Raw genomic sequence first — 10,682 nt, forward strand, 5'->3', positions numbered from 1 at the left:
CTAATTTGCAAGCACCAGCGCTGCTGGTTGTGCCATCAGCCTGCTGCCAGCAGTTTCAAGGTCTGCGAGTATGCTTACTGAAGAGTTTCCTTTCAATAGTGAAAAAAAAAAAAAAAAAAAGAAAAAAAAACAACCAAAAAAGCCATAAAGGATGGAGATAAAGGCCAGGGGCATCTCCAAAGAGATCCACCATCATGCGGAGGAGCCTTCCTCTGCCACCAAATACTCCCCGACTCACCAGGAAGCGCCACAGCCCCACGCCCAAACCCACTTCACCAAATTTGTCACCCCACGCCATTTCCACCTCCTCCCCGCAGTGTGACCCCACGCCAGATGCAGGGGGAGGGGGTTCCCTGAGGGTGGGGACCCCAGGGTGGCAGCCACGGCACAGCACCCCAGCTCCCAACCCCAGGGAGTCTCAGTGCCCAGCCAGGGTGTTTTAGGAAGGCGAGGGCTATGATTTTGTGCTATTCATAGCTAACCACCGGCTCTCCTCCCGCTGGGGAAGGCTGGTGGAGCAACGGGACGACTCCATTTACACGGGGCCACTTTTCAAAGCCGGGTTGCTGCAGACCACACCTTTCGCAAGACAAGCAGCACCTTGTACGCGCCAGCACCCGTCGCCACGCGTGCCTTCGCACGCTCCGTGGTTTCGCATGCAGTCGCTCACAGAGCTTGATTCTCCCATGCTCCCTTCTCCCTCGCTCCCACCCTGCTCTCTTAAATAAAGTGAAATCAAGCAAATCCCAGGGGTTATTTGCTCACAACAGAGACCTGCCAGTTATTTTTAGGCTCCGTGTCATTCGTGCAAAGACATAATCACTTCCTGCCTTCCAGGAAGGAAATGTCCCACCATCGCTGCCTGCATGCCTCCCTGCTTGCTCCCCCCTCGGGCAATGCCTGCCTGCTCCCAGCCCAGCCACCCCAAAAACCACTGCACCCTGCCCTGAACCTTCATCCAGGTTGGGGTTAACAGCCAGGACACAGCTTGGGATGTCCTGGTGCAGGGAGAAGAGGTGGTGGTTGCTCCCCTGGTGCCAAGAGCAACGATGCACCAGGGAAAGGAGAGAGGAAGGGGTCCAGCAGCCATAGGAAATGCAGCCTGGGCACAGTTTCTGGAAGTTTTCAGCCTTGACAGCTACAGGGCAGGAGATCCACGAGAGCAGGAAGCCTTTCCTCCTAGGACATGCTCTGCATCCTGGATGAGCCTAGGTGACACAGCAGCGAGGGTGACCTCATCCAAGATGGGTACGGGAGCCTACCAGCCTCTGCATTGTACCCTGCACATACATGCCAGTGGAAAACTCATCGCCGAGTGATCCCAGGTTTCCTATTCCAGTCGTGTCCCCAAATAGGAGGCTGCAGAGCCAAACCCCAGACTAGGATGCTTCCTGAGCAGGGAACAGACTGAGGTTACATCTGCTCCTCTTCATTCTCCAGTGGGGTGCCATCCCACAGCTCCCCATTTCAGAACCTGCTCCCCAGATGGCTTTTGGGGGTGTAAGGGAGGGAGCCAAGGGATGCAAAGCCCTAAACTCAATTTGGGGCACCCTAGGTGCAGCGGGTACGGCCAGCACCGGCAGACAGACATGCTGGGCTCCCCGCCTGGGTCAGCAGGGCTGGCTTCCAGGCAGTGAGAGGGAGAGAAAAGCCCCTTTTTAAATAGGAAATGGGACTGCAAAGGCATAAGAGTTGGGAGGACGCAGATGCTGGGCCTTAAAACTCGTTCTCCCTCTATTTTCTAGAGGTTTGAAGCACAGCGTTTGCTGCAGATAAACCCTCTTCGCTGGGGTTTGGACACCCCATGCCGATGCTGTGGGGTTTGCATCGCTGGGGCAAAATAAACCTTCTTCCCATCGCCGCCCCCCCCCCCTCCGCTTTGGCTTTAGGGCAAGGAGACCCCTGCCCAACAAGCATCCCGGAGCCCCACGGGAGGAAGGCTGCTCCCAGCAGCGGCACCTGCCCACCTCTCCCGATAGCGGGGGGATGGCAGCAAACACACACACACACACACACCCCCTCCGTTTGGCGCTGGGGTTGGGGGCACCCCCGAGGTGAGCCTGAATTCCTCCATCCCCTTCCCGCCTAGGAAACGACACCCACCCGGGGAGAGAATGAGCCGGGGATGGCCGGTCCCGGCGGTGGCGGGGCGAGGGTATGGCCGGTCCCGGGGGGGGGCGGGGCGGAATGCCCGTCCCAGGGGAGCGGGGGTAGGATGCCCGGTCCCGGGGCGAGGGGGCGGTGCGGTACCTGGCGGCGGCTCCGGGCTCAGCTCCCGCGCCGGACTGGCCGCGCCGTCGGGCGCCCCATGAGGGCGGCGGGTGCGGGGTGGTGGGAGCGGAGCCCCGCGGCCGCCCCGACCGCCGGAGCCTCGGCGGGGGGAGGAGGCGGAGGCGGAGCGGGGCGGGGGGCGGGGGGGGGAGCGCGGCAGCTCGGCTCGGCCCCCCGCCCCGCCCGACACCGCCCCCCGCCTCGGGACCGCCCCGCCAGGGTGCGCCGGCACGTTGCACGCCGCGGGACACACACCACCACCCCCACCCCACCGGCCTCAGACCGGCCCTCGGAGGGACCCTCTGGCATGCAGCATCCATCCCCCCGGAGGCACCCCGGCGTGCAGCATCGCCCAGGCACAGCACCCATCCCCTCGGGGACCCCCTGCCATGTAGCACCCATCCTCTTGGGGACCCCCAGCCACCCTGTTCCTTCACATCCCCACGTGGTGCCAACCACCTGGGACAGAGAGGGGATGACCAGATGCCACCACCCTAGCCAGGTTCAGGCCAACAGCAGTTTTGGGAGCATCGAGGCACTGCTTGCACCTCTCAAAGCCAAAATGCCCTTTTCCTTCCTAGAAATGGAAGAGGAGGGAGGAATATGTGTGATGGGAGCCAGGGATGAGGGATGCTGCTGGATCCAGGCTGGCACTGGTGTGAAACAACCTGCAGGGACCCTCTGCCCCCGTGCTTCATCACACCAAGGGGGATTGCTCTCCAAAACTCATGCAGAGAAAATAAAGGTCCAACACTCGCTTCTGCAAGCGCTCAGGCTGAGAGCTGAAGCTTACAGAAAGGTCTCTGCTTTCTTCTAATTTTGAGCCTCCTTGCAGCCTGCAGGGGATGGACACCCCCCCCTCCACCCTGCCCAGCCCCAGCACGGCTCCTCTCCCCCACGTTGTTGGACAGGCAGATCCCAGGGCTCTTAAGCAGCTGCCCTAAGCGGAGCTGGATACGTAGCATCCCTTTCACACACCCTAACACAGCTGGTTGTAGCAGCCTGGCTGAAGAGCAAGCCGTCTGCAGAGCCTCATGCTCAGTCTTTCCACCCTGCGGGAGGCTTTCAGGGCATGATGGAGAGGGTGTAGACCTGGAGGCATCTGCTGAAACACCAGGGTAGCTCCAGGCCCTCAGGTCTCAGAGTAATCCTTCCTTGCTTGGGTCACTCAAATGCCTGGGGGAATAAGGCTGCTGCCCACCCAGCTGCTCTCCAGCACATACAGGCACCATGGTAGGTTCCTGCGACAGCTCTGCCGGTACCAGGAGGGGCAGCATCAAGGTCTGCTCATCTTCTGCTGGTTTCCATCACAGCACAGAATAAAGCCACGAGATGACTTCAGGCTTCCCTGGTTGACAACAGGCATTGCATTCATCCTGCTGCCGCAGAAAAATGCTATCTTAGCTCATCCATAAACCCCCAATTATTTCAGCTTGTAGCCACCTTCCCCCATTTCATTTGGGTTCACCTCTGAGCCCTCAGAGGGTCCCATCTAGAAGGACCCCAGCCCTACCTCCCTCCAAGACCCCCAACGCCCTGGCACTACAGCCTTGCTCACACCCAGCACAACCATCGGCCGCCACACTGCTCTGGAAGGCACCGCCGCCAAATAAATATTTATAGAACACCAACAAACTGAAGGAAAAAGAGAAAAACGGCATTAACACGTTCACCGACGCTGGGAAAGAGGGCCAGGAATGTAAACGGAGTCGGGAGGCAGTCCGAAAATGGTAACGGCTGGAAAGCAGGGCTGGAAAGTTTGTTAATCAGGATCCTAGACACTAGCCAGGCTCCTGGCCTTCGGCTCAGCCAAAATACCCTTTCCAGAGCCGCTCTGCTGAGTTTTACAGTTGAATGCCACAGAGCAGAGCCCAGCAGTCATGCACGCAGACAGCAACTACTCCAGCTTCAAACCCAAATTAAGAGCTATAAATCCAACCCAGGTTTCATTCACCCTGCTGCATGTGAAATTACCCTGGTTTAGCTTGTTTACAGCTTGGTACCAATTAAAAGCTTCAGTCCTAGATTGAAATCCAATTTTTTAAAATCCTCCATTTTCAGGTCCCGAATCAGCATCTGGAAACTCCCCCTGCTCTAAGGAGCGCACCAAAAGCCAGGGCTCCCACACACACACCTCGCTGCAGGGGCTTTGGAAGGCAGGATTAAAAGAAAAAGCACCCAAAAATTCTGGAGGAAAACAGTTGTTGCTCTCCTTAAAGCTTTGGCATCACATGGGCAAAGCCAAACCCAGAAGAGGGGAGTTCCCAGATGCCTCGTCAGCGTTTGGGGGTTGGACTAAATGATCTCCAGAGGTCCCTTCCCACCCCTACCATTCTGTGATTCTGTGATTTTTGTCGTCTTGCTCCTCTCCTCCCTCCACATGCTTCAAAATTCGCTGGTTAAAAAAGAGCAGCCCATGATCCACCATTTCCTTTCAGTGGTGGAAGGAAAAATGTCTTCTTTTTCCCTTTTCTTTCTTTTTTAAAAAGCCTTGCTGCCTGTTTCCAAGCAACACAGCTTTCCTCCAGCATTTTTTTTTTTTTGTCCTGACAGGCTTTAGGCACCCTTTAATAGGGACTTCGGGTAAGAAACAACCTAGAATTTGGGGAGAAACTTCAGGAAGGAGCAGCCATGCAATACGCATGCTCTGCACCAGCAGCAGTGCCTGCTCTGAAGGAGGCGGGTTCCTCGCTGCCTTCTCCACCCCACACCCTCCTACATCGCACTTTTTAACTGAGGATCATGCTGGAGAAGAGTGCGAGAAGCAAGAGTATAGAAATAAAAATAATTTTAAAATAACAATTTAATAATAACTTGGGTAACAGCGCAATGTGGCAGCCCTTCCCCTGGCTCCCCGCGGAGCTGCTGCAATATGTGCCCACATCCACGGGAGGTCATGGCAGGACCACAGCAGGTTCAGCCAAGCTGGGGTGTGCAAGGAGTGCCCCCCCAAACTCACCTCTGTCGCACCCTTGGTGCTACCATCCCGGCTTCGCCCATGGGACCTGAGCGGGGAGCAGGGAGTTTGGGAATGCGGCATGCCACTGCGGTATTTCACATGCGGAGGCTGCATCCCAAAGCGATGCGCTTTTGGGGGTGTCACAGCACAGGGCGAGTGGGTCGCTGGTAATTTGATGAGACACCCATAAAAACTGGGGGGCCTCCCAAGGTCTGGCTGCTGACACCGGAGGGAGGGGATACTCTGCTCCTTTCCACCCCTCAGCACCGTTCCCACTAGGGAGGGAAAGGCTTTTGCTGCTCAGACCCTCCTCCTACAGAGTGGATGGTATAAAAAAAGGCTGATTTCGCTGCTGCTTGGTTTAAAACTTAAAAAAATAAATATATATATTATTAAAGCATCCTGAACTAGGACAATTTGTGTCAGCAGACCCGTATCAGTACGGCCCCCTGCAAGGGCACAAGCCTGGGCTGGGTGCTTCCAGGAGCAGCAGAAATGGGGCAGCCAAGGCTACCTGTAGCAGCTAGGTCAGGGGCTGGGCTTAACCGCACTCCTGGCCATTGGGGGACCCCAGGTGAGGCTGCTCAGGGCTGCTAAGGTCCATCACGGTCCTCAAGGATGAGCCTGGGTGGGGGTGGCTGTACCCCCATGCTCATACCTGCCTGCTCTCCTCAGCCAGACCTGATTTGCAAGACAGCTTTGGTTTTGCACCAGCTTTGCAGCCCCCAGCAGCTAAAACTCAGGTTACACGACAGCCTTAGCAGCACAGCTGACATTTCGGGAACTTGCCCGGTGCTAGTGTACGCTCCTTTCGGCATCAGCTGGAAGGGATCACCAGGGGGATACCCCCGGGGCTGGTGCAAACGTGCATTTTAGCAACAATGTGGGAAATTGCTGGGGATTTGCAATTTAAGCTCGGCTTAAATTCAGAGGTTTATTTGCAGATTTGGAGTCTGGCTTGAACATGTCCCAAGCAGGACTTTCTTCGGCACTTCTCCAGTTTGATGCCCAGGTCCATATAGGATTTTACACCTGGTGGTGCAGGATAAATGACCGGTTTGTAGCAATTTTGTACATGGGAGACCTTTCGATGGCAAAAATCTGATTTTTCTGTACAGGAAATTCTGCAACCAAGTCCCCCCCCTTAACCCTTGGCTGTTGGTTCTGGGTTTGACCATCCCCTGCTCTTTGTAACACTGAGTTCTGTGCAGCAAGAGGGTTGGAAATTTGGAAAGCAGCTCACCTAAAGAATTTTGGGGGGAAAAAAAGAAAAAAAAAACTAAAATATAACAGAAGGAGGGTTGACTCGCAAGGGGGGTGAAGCCCAGGCGGTGTTTGCTCCAAAGAGAAGGGAAAATACCCCCCTGTGCCCCGAGTCACGCTCAGAAGAAACCTCCAGCACCTCGATTTAACAGAACCAAGATCTTTATTGATCTCACTGTAACAGCAACCACTGGCGAGAGCTTTTCTCCTCCCAAACACCTGCTTGAAAAGACGGTAAAAAAACTCAAATCTATACTCTGACTAGCAGAGGAGCTTCCCTGGTGAGGCCAGGTGCTCCCTCCCGGCTCTTCAGCCCCGAGCCCAGTTATAAAAGAGAACTGGGAGGAAGTCTCTGGGATAGGGAACGGAGAGGAAAGGAAGTTGGGAAAAGGGGTGTCTACTAACAAAAGTGGTTTCCCTCCAGCTCCTGTCTGTTAAGATGTCCTCAGGTATCTTCTAATAGTTTTTCTTTTTGGCTTGGAGAGCAGGTTTTCTTGAAACAAGTGGCTGTGCCAAGGGTGTTGGGTCCCTGCATCCACGGTGGCCGTCCCCGCTCCGCAAAGGATGTCCTTGCCCCCTGCCCCTGCTGCTCCCTTGATCCGAGGACCTCACAGACCTCCTAGGATCTCCTCTTTAAGGAAAATATATTTATTTATATATAATATATATATTTGTGTGTGTCTTATCACCACCCAGCCACACGCATATACATATTTCTACTTGCACTCACGCACTCATGCGCCTACGACGGCCGGCTACAAGTTTACGTCGCATCCACCGAGCGCTACCCATGCAAGGGAAAGGATGGGAGAGACATCCCATTCCCCTGAGTGTTTTGGGTTTTTTTGCCTTTTCCCCCCAAAATCAGTGGCAGCCCGAGAAAAGCAGCTAGAAGATGGGAACTCACACCAGCCGCTGCGCCGACCCGCGCCAAACACACCTAGGAAAATAAATTACTGGACGGAAAGTGCACAAAGCCTGCAGCACAGATGCTGGTGCGGGGCGTGCCCGTCCCCAGCACGCAGAGCCACCGCCTCGGCTGGGTACCCAGGGCTGGGTACCAGGGAGGGGGGACCCCAGCAAAGGAGGGAGGATGGATGGAGCAGGCACTCAGGTAGGGGCTGATAAAATGGCACTTGAGAAGGTTGAAGACCTTTGATGGCTCCCAACTGGCAGTAAAAAAGAAAATAAGGGGGCCTGGCAGGCTCGGGGGGGTACGGCACGGCACCGCCGTGACGTCCCCTGCCACGCATGCCCTCAACAAATGCTGTTCTTCAAGGCGAGAGTCACACCAAGAGGAGAAAAAATAAATCCAGAGGGTTTCAAGATGCCGGGCACAGGCAGGATGGCCACAATGTGCCAGCCTGGCAAAGCCACAGGCGGCAGGGAGTTTAAGACAGAAACCCTTTATCCACAGCCACACAACCTGGCTGGGGGAAACCGGAGAACAGCACCGACACTGGCACCCTGCAACCAGAGCGCCCTGGGTGCAGCCATGATGCTCCCGGCCGCAGCATGACATCCCCACAGCGTCTCACCCCACATCCTTCCCTGGGTGCCCAGCTATTCCTGAGACATCCACCGGTGCCGAGGGATTTCACTCCTGTACTATTCACATTTTAAAAGGGCAGGGGATTAAAAAAAACAAAAAGCACTTTCCCAGATGCGCTCACCCCCAGCCCAAAAAAAAGACGCGTGGCTGGTAAAGTGCCCCTTTTTAGTACCAAAAAACATAAAAGCAAGGGTTCTTTTTCTAATATATGGCTACGTCACTTTGAGTCCTGGCTGGTGAGTCGGGGATGCAGCCCCCAGTTGAAGGGCCAAGACAGAAATCCAGGTAGAAGCAAGATGCAGGCACACTGCCCGATGCCGTTGGGGACTGACTCGGACCCCTGGAGCACCAAAAGGAACAGGCTACCAACGTTGTCCTCCACTGAATGCCAGCAGTCCCAGAGGAACTGGAAAAACCCCTCCCCGGGGGTGCAAGTAGGCGCTCGTTTTTAGGAGTGATGCTTTCCCTCTCCTCCTGAAAGGCTGCCCAAATTTTCCAGGAGAAGGGGCAAAGGGGGTGATATGCAGCTCCATACCAGCAATGGGAGGTTTGGGACAATAGGAGGGTTTTTTTTTTTTTGGGGGGGGGGGGCGGGCGGAGCATGAGGCAGCAGAAGAGGCAAAGGGATGTTTTAAAAAGACGCCCGGTGGAGATCAGGCTGCTGGTGGGCGGAGAAGGAGGAATAGGGCTGGATCCAGAACACATGCTCCAGCTGGTACATGCTGGGACCGGTCACCCGTAAAGGGGGTGAAGCCAGAGTTGTGCTCCCCGAAAAAGATGGGGGAAGTGGGCAGGGAGGGGGACACCAGCAGCGACCGCTGCTGCCTCTGCCTCGCTGGGACGGGTCCTGCTAAGCCGAATGGGGTGTGCACAGGTCTGGGGAGTTGCTGCCTCTCCGTGGTTCCCGCTCAGATATCCATCTCGAACTGAGCGTCATCCCCTGGCAAGAGGCAAGGAGAGAAGCATTAGTGGGGATCAGTTCCCACCCCAAATCCTCTCCCCACTCCACCCCGGGGGTCCCTTACCCATGGATGGCTTCCCCTCCTGATGGTTCAGGCTGTTGGTGTCCGTTTTGGGCTCCTCGCCAGCCGAGCCAGGACTGGTGACACCAGGAATATTGGGGAGGTGACAAGGCGGGGTCTGGGCCATAGGGGAGTTGCGGCGGTCCAGCAGGAACTTGCGGTCGTAGATGATCCGGGTGCCTGGGGGTGGGGGGAACGAGAGGAGGATGGCGGGGGAACCCGGCCCGGCAGTTCTTCTTTGCGGGAGCCTGCTGGTGGGACAGGCGCTCCGGCCAAGGACCCGTGCCACAGCCCAAGGATAGGCAGGGAGGGCAGCGGGGGAGCACGCCGCCCGCTCTTATCTGGGCACGGCGGGCGATAATTCGGCACTGGATAAACACCCCCGGTGGCACCTGGGTACCAGCTCGCTGCTGTCCCAGCGCAGAGGCCTGGCAAACTCATGCCAGGAGTGGGAACTCATGCCAACGGAGGCTGCACCCCAAAATGTCCCCTCTGTCCCTCTCCTCCAGCCTGGGACAAGGGATGCTCCGACTCCGGGGTGCCAAAGTGGGACGGGGAAGAGCCCCCTACCCCACACCACCGACACCTCGCGGGGCATCGAGCCCCCGGTGCCCGCGTCCCGCCTGCCACCGCGGACCAGGGACCCTCTGCGCTCCCCGATACGCCCCGGAAAAAGAACAGACCCAGTCCAAAGCACCCGCTTTAAGGGCAACAGGCGGCACGCGCTGGATATAGACGATATATAGGCGCGATAGGCGGCGTTTAGGGAAGAGGTCGGCCGGCGGGAGCGCTCCCCCGGCGCGGCCCCACGGCCACCGCCCCGCAGGCCCGGTCCGCCCGGGCGCTTTACCTCCGGGGGTGGTGGAGAAGAGGGTGCCGCCGGGGGTGGTGCAGTAATCCGGGGGGAGCTGCGCCGCGTCGCTGAGGGTGACGGTGCGGGTGGGGATGGCCCGGCTCTGGCTGGGCTGGCGGCCGCCGGCGGACGACATGGCCCCGCGCTATTGTCCCCGCGGAGGCGGCGCGGAGCGGGCACCGCCCCCCCCGCCACCGCCTCCCCCACCTCCGCGCTCCGCCCTCCGCCGGCAGGGGGCAGGCGCGGGGAGGGCGCTGCCCCCGCCTTCCCACGTGGTCTAGCGGTGAGGATTCCTGGCTTTCACCCAGGTGGCCCGGGTTCGACTCCCGGCGTGGGAAGAGAGTTTTTTGGGGGGGGGGCCGGGATTGTGTGTGCTTGGAGAAGACCCGTTTTCCACCAGGACTCCCGATGCAGGAGGGTCGTCGTCTCCACGGCTTCTTCTGTCAAAAATTTTGGCTCAGCCAAGCTGATCGAAGTCACCAGGAAACAGGGATGAGCTGATCAGACACCAGAAAAGGGGATGCATCCCCACCTTCAAAATGCACCAACCCAAAAAGTTGGGAATCCCACGCCCCAAAGGCTACACCATCCTCAGATCACCGGGAAAGGGGATGCATCCCCATATGCCAAAGTACCAACCTGGAAAGTTGGGAATCCTGTGCCCTGAGGGCCACACCAGCCCCAGATCACCAGGAAAGGGGATGTATCCCCATATCCCAAACATACCATCCTGGAAAGCTGAGGATCTCACACCCCAAGAGC

The 10,682-nt window shown here is 57.3% G+C and overlaps 1 protein-coding gene and 1 non-coding gene across 2 annotated transcripts; one reads left to right on the forward strand and one right to left on the reverse strand.

Moving 5' to 3' along the window:
• Positions 1–8,953: 8,953 nt before the first annotated feature.
• Positions 8,954–10,056, reverse strand: EIF4EBP2 (eukaryotic translation initiation factor 4E binding protein 2). The gene is made up of 3 exons (XM_086467098.1): positions 9,918–10,056; positions 9,071–9,247; positions 8,954–8,985 (listed from the first exon to the last, which is right to left on the reverse strand). The coding sequence occupies exons 1-3, from the start codon at positions 10,054–10,056 to the stop codon at positions 8,954–8,956; spliced, it is 348 nt and encodes a 115-aa protein (XP_086323224.1).
• Positions 10,057–10,186: 130 nt separating this feature from the next.
• TRNAE-UUC (transfer RNA glutamic acid (anticodon UUC)) lies at positions 10,187–10,258 on the forward strand. The gene has a single exon. It is a non-coding gene; the product is annotated as a tRNA-Glu (tRNA).
• The last annotated feature ends 424 nt before the right edge of the window (positions 10,259–10,682 follow it).

Source organism: Leptosomus discolor, chromosome 6, assembly GCF_034619465.1.
Source record: "Leptosomus discolor isolate bLepDis1 chromosome 6, bLepDis1.hap2, whole genome shotgun sequence".
NCBI classification, from domain to species: domain Eukaryota; kingdom Metazoa; phylum Chordata; class Aves; order Leptosomiformes; family Leptosomidae; genus Leptosomus; species Leptosomus discolor.